General features: G+C 28.4%; 3 protein-coding genes across 3 annotated transcripts; 1 reads left to right on the top strand and 2 right to left on the bottom strand.

The window, feature by feature from the left end:
- The first annotated feature begins 292 nt into the window (after positions 1-292).
- LOC126553077 (uncharacterized) lies at positions 293-5,235 on the top strand. The gene is given in 12 exon segments (XM_050208266.1): positions 293-556; positions 844-1,027; positions 1,098-1,342; positions 1,488-1,734; positions 1,868-2,043; positions 2,135-2,344; positions 2,627-2,793; positions 3,617-3,666; positions 3,669-3,767; positions 4,067-4,134; positions 4,371-4,470; positions 5,120-5,235. Coding segments are annotated over 12 exon segments (1,926 nt in total).
- Positions 5,236-8,770: 3,535 nt separating this feature from the next.
- On the bottom strand, positions 8,771-9,798 carry LOC126553069 (uncharacterized). Its single transcript, XM_050208259.1, is given in 3 exon segments — positions 8,771-9,032; positions 9,034-9,060; positions 9,062-9,798. Coding segments are annotated over 3 exon segments (1,026 nt in total).
- A 2,198-nt stretch (positions 9,799-11,996) lies between these two features.
- On the bottom strand, positions 11,997-16,905 carry LOC126553076 (uncharacterized). The gene is made up of 4 exons (XM_050208265.1): positions 16,761-16,905; positions 13,956-14,060; positions 13,731-13,889; positions 11,997-13,546 (listed from the first exon to the last, which is right to left on the bottom strand). The coding sequence occupies exons 1-4, from the start codon at positions 16,903-16,905 to the stop codon at positions 11,997-11,999; spliced, it is 1,959 nt and encodes a 652-aa protein (XP_050064222.1).
- Positions 16,906-20,737: the final 3,832 nt, after the last annotated feature.

Raw genomic sequence — 20,737 nt, 5'->3', positions numbered from 1 at the left:
ATTACTACACCACGTATCGGAAATCGTTATCGGATAATATCGGTGATTTTCGATTTCGTTACTTATTATAAACTGTAGTTTGTAGTCATTTGTCATTCTACGGTTGTCGGTATTGATCTATTTGCGCCGTTGCTAATTTTAATGGTTAATTTATTAAGAAATCATTATATTATTAATATTCAATGCTCATGATTCTTTGTTTTATACCTACTGTTACTGTGGTCTAAGTTTTTATTTATAAGTTTTTTGCAACTGCTTACCGTTTTTGGCGTTTTTTACTTGGTTTTGTACAATGGGAAGAAAACCTTCAAATCCAGTTGGCAAATTATTTTTCACCTATAACATTGAAAAAGACGAATCGACATGTAATGTCAAAGGGTGCTGTCGACCTGTTATGAAAGGTCAACATAGTCATAACCTTGAGACACACATAAAAACATCACATCCACAAGAATGGAATATTTTAGTAAAAGCCAAACAAGATATTGAGAATGAAAAGATTGTAAATAAAAAAGAAAAACGTCGACTAGATGATACTGCGACATTTCCATCCAAGGTAAAACCAACTTAATTTTGTAATTATTTACAATACCTATTATAAGTACCTAGGTAGTACTAAAATAATTTTAATTTTAAAATTTTCTATACATTTTGGATCGATAAAAATTTATTTTTACCATCTTCCAAGTACTGAATAGCATGTAGGCACTTCAAATAAATTATTAAATAATTCCAAATGTGAAAGTGAAAACCTTAGTAGTTTTGTACAATGCCACATTTATTATAAATTTATTAAATATTTAAATTAATTCAATTAATTCTAAAATATAAATTTATTTGTAGAAACATGGACCATTGGACAAGATCATAACTACAAGTAAGAAAAATCTATTTGTCAAAATGGATCGGGTAACTTTGTTAAAAGCGTGCACTGAGATTGTCACAGTAAATGGCCGTCCATTTACCATTTTCAACGATTCTGGTTTTCAAAAAATTTTAAAGCCTTTGACTGAAGCTATCGGCGAAAGTATGAAATTAATTTTAAATTAAATTGGGTATCGGATCAAGTTTTAAAAAATTTTTAATAAACATTCTAGACTTTACCATAAATTCGCATAACATAAAGACTCACATATTGTCTACTTCAAATGAAATAGTTTCAAGAATAAAAACTGATGTAAAAAATCAGCTTGTCAGCTTAAAAATTGATTGTGTGAAGCGTCATCATCGTTCTATATTAGGGGTAAATATTCAATATACGAAAGATGGAAAAATATGTTTGTCAACACTGGCCATGGTCGAAATGCATGAAAAGCATAGTGCAGTAAATTTAAAAAAGATGGTAATACTCATATATTTATTAGTTATTATTAAGTATAATACAAAAATAAATAATTGCATAAATATAATATTTCTTATTAAAATTTATTTTATTAATACATTTTATAAGCCTGATAATAATTGTAATATTATTCTATACTTTTTAGCTTCTTGAAACACTTGAAAAATACAACATTAAAAAGGAACAATTGTATTCTATAACTTGTGACAATGCTGCAAACATGGTGAAATTGGCTAGAATTATGAACGATGAGACAGATCAGGTTCAAAACAGTACTTTAATGCCAATTGAAAATGAAAATAACAGTGAACGCGATGATGACGATTTATGGCAGTATGACAATGAAGGAACACCACTTGCTACTGATGACATTGAAAATGAACTTTTCAGTCGTAAGTATTAATTTAAAAAAAAAAAAAAAAATTATAAATGCATTAATAAATATATCATATATATGATTAACATATTCTATGATACATTTGTTGATATTGTTTTATAATTTGACTAAATATAAATGTTTTATAGTTGAAGCTGATGAGGGTGATGCAGATATAAATGAATTGGAAGACACTGTTCTTAATGCCATAACTCCTGTAGCAATAACGTCATGTGTGAGATGTGCTGTACATACATTGCAACTATGCATTCATGACGGTTTAAAGATTGCTTCTATTACAAATTTCATTTCTCGCGCTAGACAGGTAAATGATTATAATTTTTATAAAACCATTAAATAAAATAGTATATTTTAGAACATAAATAATTATTCTATTTATATAACTACAATAATAGGTAGTGAAAAAACTCAGAACACCAACATATTCAAGTTGGTTAGTAAGAATGAATTTAAAACTGGCTATGATCGACAATGAAACTAGATGGAATTCAATATACAACATGTTATACAGATTAATTGAATTAAAAATGTTTTGTAAGGAACATGATGAAACCAACCCCGACTTAAAACTTACAGATAATGAGTGGATATCTGTTCAAAGTATTGTAAGTTAAATACTTAATTTGTATGTAATAGTATATTGGTTTTGAAATAATCGTTTATTTTTGCTTTAACTACCTACTAGTATTGAAAAAAAATAATAAAGAAACAATAGAATAAAGAAAATGTTTGAATATTATTTTTTATAATTTACTTGAAGCTGTATTTTCTATTAATTAAAAAAAAATATATTTTGACAACATTTATTTCCCCCATACATGAACTTAACTAAACACCAATTATATTTAAATTTAACTAAAATATATTTAAATTGTATTATATTTAAGGTTGATGCTTTATTACCAGTTAAAATAGCAACATTAGCCTTACAAAAACAAGAGATAACTCTAGGAGATTTGTATGGTATATGGTGGAAATGTATTAATGGGTTGAGATCTAATGGTACCATACTAGCAAAACAAATATTAAAGTCTATGAAAGAACGTCAAGGGCTGTTAATGCAAAACAATGTTTATTTATCAGGTATGTTCTTAAGGAATTAAACATTTTAAAATGTTCATATCTAAGCTTCAAAATTTAAATATTGAATATAAACCTACTAGGTGCCCTATATTATAATGTTCTTAATCTTAAATGTGATAATAGGTCAAAACACATTAATTCACTCTAGTCTCTATTGTTAAAATTTCAAATATGATAATAAAGTTGATTATAGTTAACATAGAATTTGCTATATATTATAAATTTGTAGTATAGAGACAAAATATGGAAATCGTTGTAACTGCCAAAATAATACCCTTTTACATTTAAGATAATAGTTAGGTTATTATTAAATTCAAAATGTTATTCTTATCAAATTCATTCAAATTTTATATGGAATACTATGATACAAAGATAAAAAACAATATTCCTATTTTTTTTTTGTCTTAGCCAACAGGTATAAAAAAAAATTGCTAAAATAAATAATACATTTTTTAATCAAATTTTAAATTATATACCTAGCTTGCGACAAATTATTTTCATGTATATATGTAATGTTGTCAGCATTTTAATTAAATGATACAAATTGGATCAAATCATGAAAAACAATTTTTCAATGTATAAAAATTACTTGTTTTAAGTTAAGGCAACTTTGGTATTAAGTGAAGTTATTTGAATTAGCAATATTATTTTAACTTTTAAAAAAAATGTTTAAATCACTCATTGGTTATTTAAATCACAAAATGACTAATAATGTTTTATTTTAATTTTAAACTAGTAATTTTAATTGATTGATTATATCGATTTTAATAAAAACAATTACTATTAACTTTCAGCTATTTTCTCGATCCTAGATATCAATGCTTGCTTACTGAAGATGAAAAAATAATGCTATTAATCATTTAATAAAGACTTGGAAGGTTTTGCTTAATTTAAATGAAGATAATATTGGCGAAGAGGACAATACTGTTGATAACACATCTTTAGGTAAAACATAAAAATAATTTGAAGCGACAAGCTTATTAATACTTTTCTACCTTACTCCTAATTTTGATCAGGATTTTTTGATTAATGGTTAATTTTTCTTTTTTAGTTGATTTAGATATAAATAATGTCAATCATTCTAGTATTGAAGATGATGATTTGGAATATTCTTGTCATCTCAATCATCTTATTCGTCCTTGAACAGTGAACCCAGTTCTTCCAACGATATATCGATTGCTTTACACAATTTCAATAAAGTTGAACGACTCCACTACAAAACAATATACTAAGTTATTGGGAAGAACAAAAATATGATAAACCTGATCTTTACAAACTAGCTTGTGTTGTTCACACTGTTCCAGCTACACAAGTTAGTAAACTTCGATTTTCATTTATATACTTGAGACTTAGTGAGAAATGATTTTTACCATTGGGGATCAGTGGAATATGTATGAAGAGATCATATAATATGGTGCAGATAAAATGAATAAAATAATTTACTGGAGAACAAATTATTATTACAAATAGTATTGTTATAAATACATTTTAATATTTTATCATTTTTATATTCAATGTAATATATTTTTTGTTTGAATATTTTTACAGGTTAGTGTTGAGAGAAGCTTCTCGGGTTTGAAATTTATTTTATCAGATCTTAGATCATCATTGTCTTCAGAAGCTCTAGATGCTATAATGATAATTCGAAGCAACACTCTATTTAAAAAAAATAAACTAACTTAAAAACTACTTAAAATATTATTCTCTGGTTATACTGTTATAAATATATATAATAACATTTCTTATTTATCATTTAATAAATACAAAATACAAATATATTATGTAATGGATTTATGTTTTATTGTTTTGTTATATTGTAATGAATTGATTGTTAAAGGCTTATGTACTTCCAAAAAAAATATTCACTGGCTATTTATTTGCCTATCTGTTTTTACAGTTTCTACATTATACTACAAATATAAAAAATTAATAATATTTTAAAACGTACTTAGGGATAAATTATTTATTATTTTATACTTGCAGTCCTTTAATATAAGGTATAAGTACATACTATAATAATATACATATTATAGTACAATATACTACAATATGTAGAAATAACTAATAAGTGAATACCTACCTACCTATTAAGTATTACCTAACATTGATAATATCATGATGTGTCAATCTTTGCACAGTTGAAATTTAGTAATTTTTAGTTGCATCATTTTTTGACTTGATTAGTTTATTTTGAATTTTGTATTTTGCCATTTATAATGTCTATCAAGAATATAGTTAAACACTGATGGGCAATATATTTTAGTTTCATAGACAGTAAATTGTATGTCTATTATCAGTAATATATCCAAAGGGAACTTTAGCAGCTTCAACATTCCTACCATTGGCAACACAATATTTTGGCAACATTGTCAGTTTACGGCTTACTGCTGTCATGTCTGAAAGTTTTCAATAATAGGTAACCTATTATAGGTTATAGATATATGGGTACTATATAATGTACTGTATTTTATAATTTACTTAATTTCACACCGTATAAGCCTTACTACAGAGAGGTGGTAGGTTGAAATACCTATTCAAAATATATGTAGGTATATTATATATATTACACCAGTGATAATTAATGAAATGATAAAATTCAATATTGATAACTATTTTATACCTAAAAATAATTGTTACCATGCTAAATGTAATAACACATTAACACGTTTATAATAAATAAATTTATTAAATAACAAAATATAATATACTTAGTAGTAGGTACAATTATACGTAAAAGTAAAAACCGGAAAAGTTTATTTTATAAAAAAAAAACAGTATTTAACTCTAATGGAACCGAAAAAAGTGTAAACCGTTTTACAAAACTGAAATTGAAAACCGGTATTTATAACCCAAATAGAAACTGGGAAAAATGTAAACCGTTTTTACAACCAAAATTGAAAACGGAAAATCTGAAAACCGGTATTTATAACCCATATGGAAACTGGACAAAATGTAAACCGTTTTATGAAAACAAAATTGAAACCAGAAAATCTGAAAACCGATATTTATAACCCAAACGGAAACTGGAAAAAATGTAAACCGTTTTATGAAAACGAAATTGAAACCGGAAAACCTGAAAACCGATATTTAAAAGTGAAATAGAAACCGATAAAATCAAAAACCTGAAACCAAAATCAAAACCAAAACCCAAATTTATCATTTCGGTTTCAAGCCCTGGTGTCCGCTACGTTAGCGTACACCTTAGCATGACATTGTAATAACGGCCCTTAATGTATTAAATACGTTGTGTTTAAAAATAGATAGTAATTTTAAGCCTAACATAATTTATATTGATTTTGAAAAAGCCATACACAATTCTATAACATGTATATGGCCAAATAGTTCTATAAGAGGTTGTCGATTTCATCTTGGGCAAGCTTGGTGGCGTAAAATTCAGTCACTTGGATTAGCTTCGCATTACTCTAATGACGATTCGATAAGACAATATTTAACGTACATATTTGGCTTATCATTTTTGAACCCAGCGGAAGTTGGAGATATGTTTTCAATGGAACTAGCAGCCATACGCCCATACAGCCTTTAGATGATAAAATAACTCAATTTTCAGACTATTTAGTGGATACATATATATCAGAAGATTCAATTTTTCCACCTCATATATGGGCGGAAAAAAGTTCCAGCATTGATCGCACAACCAATGCATGTGAATTTTTCCATAGTAAATTTAATAGTTATTTTGAGTCTCCCCATCCTAATATATTCAAATTTATTGACGTTTTAAAATTAATTCAGACGGAGACTGTAATTTTAAAACATAGTTCTAATAAGCCTAAATTACATGGATGATTAAAAATTAGAGACAAAATAATTTTCATTGATACCCAAATAAAAAAGCTAAATGAAAAAAAAATAACAAATTTTGAGTACCTACAAATATTGGCTAAAAAATATAAGCCTAAGCAATCTTATAAATAATTTTTTTTTTATTATATTATTATTACCATCATTTATTTTATTGACTGATGTTTTTTAACTGCACTATATATTTTTAATAAGTAGTACCTATAATATGTTTTATTTTTATTGATTATTTTTATATTATTATTGTTTTTAACCAAGTCGGAAATTTTTAATAACGAATAAACAATACCAAAAACTATTATAACATTATTCTATATATTATACCTAAAACTGATGTTTTTTAACTGCACTATATATTTTTAATAAGTAGTAAAATATGTTTTATTTGTATTGATTTTTTTAATATTTTTATTGTTTTTACCAAGTCTGATATTTTTAATATAAATAAACATTATCTATTTATGTGGAACTGTTCAGTGAAGTTTATGAACCACTACTTAATTCTATATGGGAGGCAATTCGTATAGAATTATGAACTACCTGGTCACCAGAGGCAACTAGTGTAAATTAATCTTTTTATTTACGATAAGGACGGGAGGCAATTCGTATATTTTGGGAGGCAACTAGTATGCGCCGGTAGTTTTTGTTATAGGCACCCGAGTACATAGTTATTGGCATCTACTATAGTATTTGTTAAAAAATCAAAAATATGTACTTACCTACCTAAAAAATAAATTTATTTCAACTAGATAAAATACAACTAATAAAAGAACAGAATATATAATAATAATAATAAATATATATAATTTTTTTCAATTGATTCTATAATAATTTATTAGTGTGAACGCAATTTCAAATCAAATAGGTACCTACTTTAAATTAATATTTTATTAGAACAATAATTGTATAATACATTTAAACATTATACAAAACTTAAGAAAAAACCCCTTTTGCTTTTAGTCAATACCTACCTAAAACCATAAGTAACAATGTAGGTATAGGAATAATAATAAATAAAAAAAACAAAACAATCAGTCTTTAAATGAATTTTTATCACAATTTACAAACTTAATATTTTATGATTTTATAAAAGTTAGGAATTTGATCAACATCAATAAATTTACCTTTAGATATAATTATAAAAAATAATAATAAAAAGGTAAGGTGAAGTGGGGTAACTGCGACGCAAATTTGAATAGTTCAACTTGATCTGTTAATTTCTCTTGAAATAATTAACTTAAAAATATGATGATTATTGCAATGTACTGATATGGAAGTGTTTTATCTAAGTACACTGTCAACATTATGTGAAATATTTAAAAAATATTTTTACGATTGAAAATAATAAAAAAAAAAAAATGTCGCACTTGCCCCTTGACAAGGGGTAAGTGCAAAACGGACTGTTTAAAAATACTAATACCACTGTTATTTAAACGTGGGGTAAGTGCCTTAAACTAAATAATTTTAGCTATAATACTACGTTTACAAAGCTGTATTTGTTCAAATAGTTTAGAAATGACAGCTATTGTTATAATTACAAATATATTGTCACATTTTTATCATATCCTACAAACTATTATAAGCATCTCCTTACTTACATTTCACTTCACTCTCATATAAGGAATTTTAAGATTTATATAGTATTTTGATAAAACAACAATGCAAATATTTTCAAATATATTTTTATTAAACAATTTATGTATATAGGTATATATAATATATATAATATAAAAAACAAAAAATTAACAAATTTCATACTTAAAAAAAATAATAATAAAATATGAAAAACTTTTAGTGATAATTATTTAAATCAAATGATTTTAAGTACTAAACTAATTATTTTCATATATTTTAATCAGACTTTTGATTACATTTTTAAGTTATATTGACTAAATGTAATTCCAAGTATAAGTTAAGATCTTCTCATCTTCTTTTTTTTATTTCAATTAAAAAAAAAGTTAACATTTTATACTTTTATATATTTATATATATATACATTTTATACTTAACTTAGAAATAAATAATAATAAAATATGAAAAACTTATAATCATAATAATAATAATATAAAACAAATGCTTTTAAGTAACTACTTAATTATTTTCTTATATTTTAATCAGACTATAGATTACTTTTTTAGGTTATATTGACTAAATGTAATTCCAAATATAAGTTGAGATCTTCTACCCACTGTAGGCTGAGGTAAACAACAAACAACATTTGAGTCAGAAACATTATCAATATCATCAGCAATTGGATAGACGAATGTGGTAGAGTTTTTGTCTTCAGATTTTAACTTGACAAATCTGACTTTAAGCATATTATTATCATCACTAATTTCTTTAATAATACCAACATAATGCTTCACATTTGAAGATTTCTCTTTTACATATATTTACTAATATCCAATCTCCAATAATTTGTTGTGCGAAATAGATAGCGTTCATCAGCTAAATTTTCTTCTTCTCTTTGCAGTTCATTCAATAAATCATTATCTTCACTAACTAATGAAAAATTTAGATCCAAGTCTTCATCAAATGAATCCAAATTTTGTTCAATTATATATTCTGTATTTATGTCTGCAATATGGGTTTCATTGACTGGGACTTCATCAGCTTGTTTCTTTCTTTTATTATTTTTTGGTTTGCTCTTTTCTAAGTCTTTTTCTCTTAAAATAGTAATTGCTTCTTCAGATGTGATAACTGAGGCTCCACTAGATACTTGTCTTCTTTTTGTATTTTCAATAGGGATTTGCTTCATGGAATTTAGTAACATTTCTTCAAATGTATTAATATCTGTAAATTGTGCAGTTGTATTATTAGTAGATTGTTCAGGTGTATTATTTGCAGATTCTTCAGAGGTTGATGGCTGATTAATATCAGTTTGGTTATTATTTTCAACTGTATTTCTTAAATTCCATCTGGAAAGACTTAAAGGATCAAACTGTGTTGAATCAATTGCATTATAGTTATAAGGATAAATTCCTGCTTTTTTAAATCCATTTTTTATAATTTGTTTGTCTAGAGTTGCCCAGATATTGCATATAATCCTTGACAATTCTTGTTTTGGTAACTTTTGTCCATAGTGATGTCTATTCCAGGTGCATAAACGTTGGTCCCATGTGGTCTTCACCGATTTAAACACTGCCAAATCCATAGGCTGTAATAGGTGACTTGAATGGGGTGGAAGTAATAAAATTGTTACATTATTGTTAATGGCAATTTCAATTAATTTTAAATCAACATGTGAGGAATGCCTATCGTAGATTAACAGAACAGGGTTATCTGGTGTAGGTTGGGCAGTTATAAGGAAACTTTTTTCAAAATAATTTAGAAAAACGTCTCTTTCCATCCATCCATTTGTTGTGGCAGCATAAGTTGTGCCAGGAAAATCAGATTGGTCAGGAACCCATTTGTCCCATATGTTTTTCCCTTTAAAAATAATTAAAGGAGGTGCTTTTTGACCTATTGCACTGCATGCCATTAAAACAGAAGTATTGTCACGGCCAGACCCATGTGTTGTGCGTGTGGTGGGTGTACCAATTGCCCCTACAATTTTAGTTTTAGATGGATCCAAACAAAATGAGGTTTCGTCAAGGTTCCATATTCTATCTGGTTTATCCATAATATTAAGTTCATCCATAGTCTTCCGTAATAATTCAAAGTATCCATAAATAGTAAATGGATTGCATGCTTTTTTACGAGAACATTCAACTGCCTGGGGTTTTTTTAAACTTAATTTATGTCGATAAGAAAACCCTAACCACCAATCTTGGTTGGGATAACCATTTTTAAATGGACTGACTATTTCATTTGCATTAATATATTTACCCACTATATCCAAAACTTCTTTTCTTGATAAACCATGTCCATATTTATCCATTGTTTTAATTAAATTGGCCAATTTTTGTTCAAGCTGTGGTCCCAGTGCTGTATTTCTGCCCATAGTATTAGATTTAATACCACGTCTTCCATTAATATGGTCATAAAGAGTGGGTCGTGGTATGTTAAATAGCTTGGCAGCCCCACTAACAGTCATCTGTTTACTTTTGACGGCTTCTTTTGCAAGACACAGATCATTTTTGCTATAACTATCACCTTTTTTGGTTTTTTTTATATAATGCCTCACCATTTTCAACTAATGATAATACAAATATACATCAAAATATTAGTATAAATCATAATTAATAGATTAGGTAAGTATTAATATGATACATAACTGGAAATGTATAATATAAAAACAATGTTTAGCTCAAGTAATTAAAATAATTAATATTAATTTTTAAAAGGGGCAACTGCGGCATGTCATGTCGCACTTACACATAAATGAATGTCGCATTTACCCCGTTGGTCACTTTACACGGGGGAAGAGCATAATCCGAATTAGTGAATATAATTGTATAATTAAACACGTAAATATCACAAACAACGTAAAATACACATAAAATTACACATCTTACCTTAATTAGAAGCTTCCAAAAAAAATTTGAATTGCCAAAAAAAATAATTGATAACAAGTCTACTTTTCAAAACGCGAGTGATATTACAATTGTTGATATCAACTCTGATAGCACGCAAACGGATAAACATACAGTGTTGCAAACTAGATATTTAAACTCCCACTATATTGTAGATTAATTTTCAATATTAATATGAGTGATAGAATTTATTTTTCCCACCATAATACTAGAAAACGCACTTTCCCCAGTTAGGCACTTACCCCAATTCACCTTATAGAGATTAATAACAAAATTTAAAAAAAAAAACAATAAAATAAAAACAATCAATCTTTAAAATAATTTTAATTACAGTAATAAACTTAATATTTTACCTTTTATAAAAAATTAGGAATTTGATCAACACCAATAAATTCACCTTTAGATATAACCATACCATAACAAATAATAATGTAGGTATAGAAATTAAAACAAAAACAAAAATAAAATAAAAACAATCAGTCTTTAAATACCATTAATAAACTTAATATTTTCCTTTTTATAAAAAAGACCTTTATTACCTTTAGGTCTTAGTTAATACATACAAATTTAAGATCAAAATAGGTATTATATGTACCTTACTTTAATTTAAGTCTTTTGGCATATTTTACAAATGAATAAAAATAGGTTCATTTTCACCCATGCCACAGAATTCATCTGTGGTTAAACACTTCAAATGATACATATGTGAACAAAGGCACAATCAACACCTTTCAACAACTCACTTAAATTTCTCCCACAACCAAAACAAAGTCCTTCGGTTACATATGTGGTTGGAATATCATTATCTATTTCTTCAACAATATTAGGTGCTATATCATCACATAAACTTTCAGCCAACACACCACTAGTTACAGTTTCAGATGGTTTTTCTTATACACAATATCTTTTTGAAATATATTCTCACATCCTTTGATTTAGTAACAGTTTTTAATTTTTTATCATTGACCAAATTCGATTTAAGCAATCTATTATGTATTCTGTTTTTTTTCCTATTTTCTTTTTCAAGCTCAATTTGTTTCTTTTTATCTTCTTTAGACTGGTTCATACTTTTCCACATTTTAGATGATACAACATATGGTACTCTTTCAACATTACGTTTACCTTTCCTTTCTGGAGTAACTGGCCACACAAGACATGATTCTAAAGGAGAAATTTGAAAAGTTTTTCCATTTAAATGTCTGGGTGTAACTACATTCTTCTCTATACTAATTTCAATTTCATCCTGTTTTCTTGTATTTTCTATTTCATTACAAATAAAATCTGTTTTCTCTTTATTGGCTTCTACACACACATCCATTTTGTTTTGCTCTATTGCATCTTGAAAAACTTCTTTACTACTATCAAAAAAACTGTCATCAATTATAGTTACTTCATTTTGGTCTTCTATAAAATCTAATAAATTCTGCTCACTAGCCTCTGTAATACACTTCACACCACTATTTAACATATTTTTATCATTAGATTTAAGTAATTGATACAATTTATATAATGTATGAAATTCTTCACTAATAACATTAGATTTAACAATATCATTAAAATTTTCAAACTTTTTAATACATTCAGGACTTACAGTATTACAGAATTGTTCAAGAGTAAGAGGACATTGATATTGTGTATTATTAATTTCGTTGACTAATTTAGTTTTTTTTGTATTAGTACCAATACATTTTTTAAAATCAATAGAATCAGGATTCCAAGGGTACAATCCACAAGCTTTAAAACCATTAATTAAAGTTTCTGCTTTAACAGTTTCATCAATTACCTTTTGTAATATAGGGGCAAAATCTTTTTTAGTTACAGCTGTACTTAAATTATTGTCTTTTCTCCACTCAAACACTCCTTTTTTCCAACCAGATTTAAGTTGTCGAAATGCAGCCACATCAGCTGGCTGTAAAATTCTAGTGGAGTTTGGATATAATGCAATTAATATAATATTTAAACTTGTACATAACTCCTTTAATTGATAGGTAAGATGGCTTTTGTGGCCATCAACAAATAAAATTATAGGAAATGTTATTCCCTTTTCAACTACAAAAGGGTAAAATATATTCGCAATGAATTCATAAAAAACCTCAGATTTCATCCAACCTGATTCGGAATGACCTATTCCCCAATTGGGAGGAACAGAATTTACAATATCTTGTGGGATTCTCTGATAGTTATAAATTACCATCGGATGGCACATGTCACCAGCAGCATTAAATGTGAACGTAACTGTAAGATTTTCTTTAGCATTACCTACTGCTACCTCATAAATATCTTTAGCTCCTTTTGGAGCTAAAACTGATTTGGTTTTGGGACATAGCGAGAATCCAGTTTCATCACCATTGAATAATCTAGTGGGATCTTGCAATATGTCATCAAGTTTTTTATCTACTAGATATTGATGGATGTCAGAGAACCATTTTTTTTATGTTCTTTTCACTAACACATGCACTGGCAGTTGTGACATGTTCACTTGTTCGGATCGATATCAATGGATGTCTTTGCATGAATGCCCTATACCAACCATTACCTACAAACAAAAATATATTCCTAATACCTACCTACATTTTTACACATAAACCCATAAAAATTACAAAATCAATACCTGGCATATTATTTTTAAAAGGAGTATGTCTGTAGTTTATATCCAAAAATTGCTTCACACTCATTTGTAAATCTTCTTTTCTTCTTGGAAAACCTTTTTTACAGCTTTCAATTATCCAAGTTTGTAACAATTCTTCCTCTTTATCTGACAATACAGTGGCTGGTCCACAAGATGTTTTTCAATTTAGATTTTTAAGCCTAAACTGTAGAGTAGATCTTGAAATACCAAATTTTTTTGCAGCTGCTTTTTTACTTAAACCGTCATTTAAAACTGCATTAACTGCAGCAGTTATATTTAACTGACAAAAATTTTCTCTTTTTTTCGGCATGACTAAAATACGACAAAATATACTTTAGATAATTTTAACAATTTTATTGAGTATTGAAATAATATGAATTTAAATGTGAATACTTAAATTAATTTATTTGTCAACAATACATGGTATGCCAATAAAACAATTATGAATTATTTAACTATAATCAATTATTGGCATGGTATGCCAATAACTAAAATCATTAAATATTGATTTTAGTTATTATCACCAGAATTAATACGTATATTTATCAAATAAATCAACTTTAAACTATCATTTATGGTTTAAACATGTTCTTAAATATATGAAAACACCTAACATAGGCTTTAAAATACAATTTTCGAATAATAAAACACTATCGCCGTAGACATATAAAGTAAAAAATGTATAAGAATATTACCTGTTTTGAATACGAGCCGAGACGTCCGTTTGCCGTTTGGTAAAATATAAACAAAACGCAATCAAATAATAAAGATAACAATTTGGAGTGAAACTTGACCAGTGTCGCCAATTATGTATAAAAAAAAAAAACTCTTATAAGTCATACACATAACTATTTATTAAATTAACAGTTTTAGGATGCCAATAACTGTACCCGTGCCAATAACAGTATACTCTACCCTAACATACTTTATATTGTATTCTTAATTGATTTAAATTTGATATAATTATTACCTGGTTTCACCAAGAAGCAGTGGCGGATCTAGGGGGGGGGGGCTAGAGGCCTCGCCCCCCCCCCCAGACCAGACCTCTACAACTGTCTTTTTACTAATATAAATATTTTAAATTGTGGTAATAAACTAATAACGCATTATAATTGATTACATAATATATATTTTGGAAACCACTGAGAAGTGGGAATTTTATTAGCGTTATTGCCGTTATTGGAATGAAAACAGATAAAATTACTATTTTTAGAACTTATTTCGTTGTGTTCGAGATTCGATGAAAAACACGTTATCGAGTTATTATTTTCGCGACCGTGTTACTGTGAACAGTGCGAAATATTAAAACCATATTGGCATATTGTGTTCTTACTTTTTAACTATGGATTTTATTACCAGAGTGAAACGAAAACTTAGCAATTACACCTTCAGACCTGAAATTAATGTAAGTACCTATCTACATTTATTTATTTAAAATATTTTGTTTAAGTGTTCGAATATATAAATAATTATTTAAAATATTATGGATAACATTATTTTCAATTGAATTTACTTATTGAAAGTATTTTATATTTAAGGTACCTAATAATACTATTAATGCAATTTTTGACCGAAAAATCAGGGAAACTGTGTCAACACACCACTTCAATTAAAGACAATGTATGTATATATACCTAATATCATTACATAGACATTATATCATTATTGACATTTTATATGTGAATTATTATCATATATGTCCATATTATATGTAATATTTTAATATTTTCAGTTATAATGATTATTAATACATAAAGTTATTATTATGTTGAATGTTATTTGGGAAAAAAATTAGATAATTATCATTTTTTGAAAATAGTATTTTACTGTTTATTTTTTTATAGTATTATGGTGATACAAATATTTTACATTTAAAAATTTGTATTTGGTATCTATTTTTATTTATTTAAGAAAGAATTTTTAAATCTCAATATTATAATTTTCACCTGTAATAACCTATATTATTTATATTTAACTGTTACAGAATTTGACATCAAAACAGACAAAACCTGTTGCAGTAAAGAATTATATAGGCAGCTTGGATATTGAAATTTTGTTGATAAAATTAATTTGGATCCCTACATAAAATATTCAATTCTTAGAAATCATTGGATTCCTCCTCCCAATTATGATTATCCATTGTCTGAACACATACGAGCAGGTGGAATTAAAAAAGAAAACCTTCAAAGAAACATTTAGACAACTATACTTGGTTAGTTTTATCAGATGTTTGTAAAGGACTTTTTTGTAAATATTGTTTTCTATTTGCACCAACTAATGTTAGTAATGTTGAGCTTAAAACCCTTGTGAAAAAGCCATTGCTTAATTTTGGTAAGCTTACTGGAAAAAATGGGTATCTTGAAGTTCATAATAGAAACAAGTATCCCGTGATGCACTTCAGTCAGGCCAACAGTTTTTGCTTGCTTATGAAAATCCAAATAATAGTGTCATAAACCAAGTTAATTCATTTCGATTCAAACAAGTGACAGAAAATCGTGAACGATTAAAACCAATAATAGAAACTTTGATTTTATGTGGAAAAACAAAACATACCATTGAGAGGACATCGTGATGATGGAGAACTTTTAAATTCAAATCAACAACTTTTAAAAAATGATGGCAATTTTCGTGAAATTTTAAGATATAGAGTGCAATCAGGAGATATGATTTTAAAGAAACATTTAGAAAGTTCATCGTCACGTGCTACATACATAAGCAAAGAAACCCAAAATAAGTTATTGCATTGTATAGGTGATGAATTGAAGTCTCTGATTGTTGATCAAGTTAAGGAAGTTGGAATTTATGCCATTATATTTGATGAAACAACAGATATGTCGCATACCGAACAACTTAGTTTATCATTACGATATGTATATGATGAAAAAATCTATGAGCGTTTTTATTCAATTTGTTGATGCATATAAATGTATAAATGACAAAGATATTATATCAGGAGAATTAAAATTAACTGGTCGTGCAATGGTCATATTGTATTAGATGTATTAGAAAAACTCGGATTAGATTCAAAACTATGTGTAGGTGTTGGTACTGATGGATGCAGCGTGATGACTTCAAATGATATTGGTGCTGTTACTACTATTTTGGAAACTTGTCCTATGGCTGTTCGATGTCCATGTTTCAACCATGCATTAAACATCTCTTTCTCAGTCATCAAAAGTGGTTTCTATTAGAAATACTGTTAGTATACTAAAAGAAATAATTGCATTTTTTAATAGTTCTGCCAAGCGACAAGTGTTTTTAAAAAATACTTTGAAACACAATTTAAAAGGGTTATGTCAAACGCGTTGGATGAAAGCAATGATATGGTGTGTTACAATTTAAATCATCTCTTTCAAAGGTAAATATAAAATTATATAATTAGTTAGATTTATAAGAATTATAAACCTCAGTATTAATTTGTTTACATTTATTTCAGATAGTAGAATCGTTGGTTGAAATTCAGAGTTGGACAGATAAAGCATCATCATCAAAAGCACTTTCGCTTGTTTCTACTATTTGTACTAGTGAATTTTTGATTTCTTTATACTCTCTGATTGATGTATTAAAACATTCACTAGTAGTCAGTCGTCTTCTACAATCAGATTCACTTGATCTACAAAATGCAACACAAGCTACTCAAAGTATTTTAGAGTTATTGGGGAGAAAAAAAAAGAAATAGTTGTAATCAAGAATTTAAACATATATTTTCTGAAGCACAAAAAATGGCGACTGAATTAGGCTTTGAAATTAAATTACCTCGTTTTAGTTAAAACAATGAATCACAGAGCAAATTATCCTACTGAAGGAGAAGGAAATGAAGCAATAGAAAATTACTATCGTTGTTCCATATATATACCATTACTTGATGGAGTTTATACAGATCTCAAGACTCGTTTAAACCCCAATACATTGGAGTTATTTGATTTGCGGTTACTAATACCAAAAGTATTTTTGACTATTATGGCTTCGGACAAAAATACCTCAAGACAAATATTGCAACAAAGGATACTAAAAATTGTGCCTAAGTTTAATTACTTATGGCAAAATGATGACTATACCAAAGATGTATTAGCTGGTAAAATATTTATATTAAAATGTTTTATGTTATAACTTATAATATATGTATGATTTAATTTTAGGAGAATATGACTTGTGGTTAAACATGTGGCAAAATCAATCCAACAACATAGAAATAAAACTACCAAGCACTGCTATATCTTCACTGATAGTTTGTTCCAAAGATATGTTCCCTATAATTTTTTCATTATTAAAAATATTAGCAACATTGCCTGTTAGTACTGCTACTGCTGAGAGAAGTTTTTCTACTTTGAAGCGAGTGAAAACATGGCTCCGTACTACTATAAGTCAGGAAAGATTAAATGATTTATGTCTTTTAAATGTACATAGAGATTTAAATTTATGTGATAAAAGTGAAACAATTATTAACAATTTTGCTTCTAAAAATAAATGTAGATTAGATTTTGTACTGTAGTTATTTTTAAAATAAAATAATTAAAATTTATAATAGTATAATTATTTTACTATATAGGAATGGCTCAGAAGCAATATTTTAGGAGGCCCCTCCCCAAAATTCAACTCTGGATCCGCCACTGCCCAGAAGGCGACAACTCGACGTAAACAAGAGACGCACCACAATATATAAGGGAGCCCGAAGACCAGCAACGGCAGATATACCAAAGCTATCAACAACTGAGCACTTTCACGACACTCAGCCACTTATTTTGTTTGTTACATGTGTTTTATTTATATGCAATAAAGACATATTTCGTTATTAAGTTTAACTTTCATTCAAATTAACCATTTGGATTCAAATCTGATACTGGCACGCAACAGTCTGTTATTTCTCCAACGTAAACAATACGCCGTTATTCGGATAATTTGTTTTAATGATGAACGATTACTCAACAATGGAAAATCCGATGATAACGTACATGTGAAATTATACGTATTCAATGTTACGTTACTCTTTTCTTCGGGCATCTTTTCTACTCGTATTTCAATTTTATCATCATTTGTCGGTTTCGGCCACATATCCGCGTCTTTAATTGGCCATTCCGGTCCAAACCATCAAATCGATTTATTTCCGATGTCCTCGGCATAACATCCGCGCGAAATTACGTCCGCGGCGATGTCATGAGTGGAGACGTGTGACCATTCACTGCACGCGGTCAACTCCTGTATTTCGCCAACGCGATGCGCGACAAATATTTTCCATCGACCTGATGGTGACGTTATCCACACTAAGACCACTTTAGAATCAGTCCGAAATCGACGTCGATCAATTTTCAAATTTAATTTTGGTATTATTCTACTACTCAATCGAGCTAGTAGCAAAGTAACACACAATAAATTCTAACCGCGGCAAAGACACTATTTTCAACGGAGCAACCTTTGACTTCGTGCATATTAATTTTACGTCGATTTTTCTGTGTACGCCAGTAGTTCTTAAACATAAACATGCGCCATACGCCTTCTCGGACGTATCCGCGAAACCGTGTACTTCCGTATTAACTAATATCTCGTTTGAAATTATTTTTCGTGGTATTCTTAAATTATTTAATGATGGTAACCCGTCTCGATACCTTTGCCATTTTGTACAAATTTTGTCGGATACATCATCCCAATTAAGCTTAATTTGCCACAGACTTTGCATAATAATTTTGGCGATTATAATAACTGGTCCGAGTAACCCCAACGGATCGAATATTGTTGCGATTTCGGACAATATTTTTCGTTTGGTTATCAGAGCATTGACCTCGACTTGCTGCACTGTATAGAATAACATATCAACATCCGATTTCCAATGCAGGCCTAATATTTTTGTTATTTGCTCACCCATTGCTCGTATACTATTGTTATTGGAATGCACGTCGACTATTAGCTCCGGATCATTAGATAACCATTTACGCAATTCTAAACCGGCTTTACTCATAATTGAAATAAGATTATCTAGTAATTTTATTGCATCGCTTTTTAACATTGCACCACCTAAGTAGTCGTCCGTATAAAAATCTCTAATGATTGATTCGTCCATCTCCGGACAACCATCACATTCCGATTCGGCCATTTTTTTAAGACACGCTGTTGCTAAATACGACGACGGCACGGCGCGGTGCCAGCACCAATTAGCAAGTCAATTTTTCGTGGTGTATTGAACCATGGGTCGGCCAATTTGATATCACGCGGAATCAAGATATTATCATTTAATAATTTTGATGGCAAATTATTAGTTATACGCTTCACTACTAAACACGTTGCTGTTAATGTAAATTTTTTATCTTCGGCCGCAATTGTTGCAACCACCGCTGACGACGCTTTTTGTGTACTACTTCATGTTAATATTTTACGTTTCATTAATTCATTTCGTTATCGTCGTCAGCCTGCAGTAGACGTGCACGTTCCGTTCTTTGCATTGCTGCTCATAGCGTGTTGTCTAGTCTGTCTTATCTAATATTAAACCATTTAAAAATGGTACATGCATAGTGCATTACATGTTGTCTATTTGTCTCATAGCTTTTAGTTATTGACGCTGGACTTTCGCTGTACATGCTTTTTATGTTACGTGTCGTTATTGGTCATTATTTAATTACGCATTAAAGTAATTAGTGTTCGTAAAAATACAAGCTATAAAGTTACGTAAGTATATAGTTCGTAATTAGTGTTCACAGTATTCGCACCGCGCGTACGGCTCACGCTGGACTTGTCCGGTATATTCCGTTTTAAACTGTGTTCGCACCTCGCGTATAACTGACCAATAATTTATAAACCGTTTAGTACCTATTACTACGTACTACGTATTATTATTGGCAATCATTGCTGTTAAAATAGTCCGTATTACATTATTTTCGTACCTCGCGTACGACACATTGGACTTGCAAATTATATATATTGTTGCAAAACATTGTGCATTTTCACTTCTCTAACTTTGAGTTGTGGGTTAATATTGTATTACTTTAAACTTATAGTAA

This window comes from Aphis gossypii, unplaced genomic scaffold (assembly GCF_020184175.1).
Source record: "Aphis gossypii isolate Hap1 unplaced genomic scaffold, ASM2018417v2 Contig00063, whole genome shotgun sequence".
In the NCBI taxonomy this organism is placed as follows: Eukaryota; Metazoa; Arthropoda; class Insecta; order Hemiptera; family Aphididae; genus Aphis; species Aphis gossypii.
This window is presented reverse-complemented; position numbering and strand designations above follow the sequence as displayed.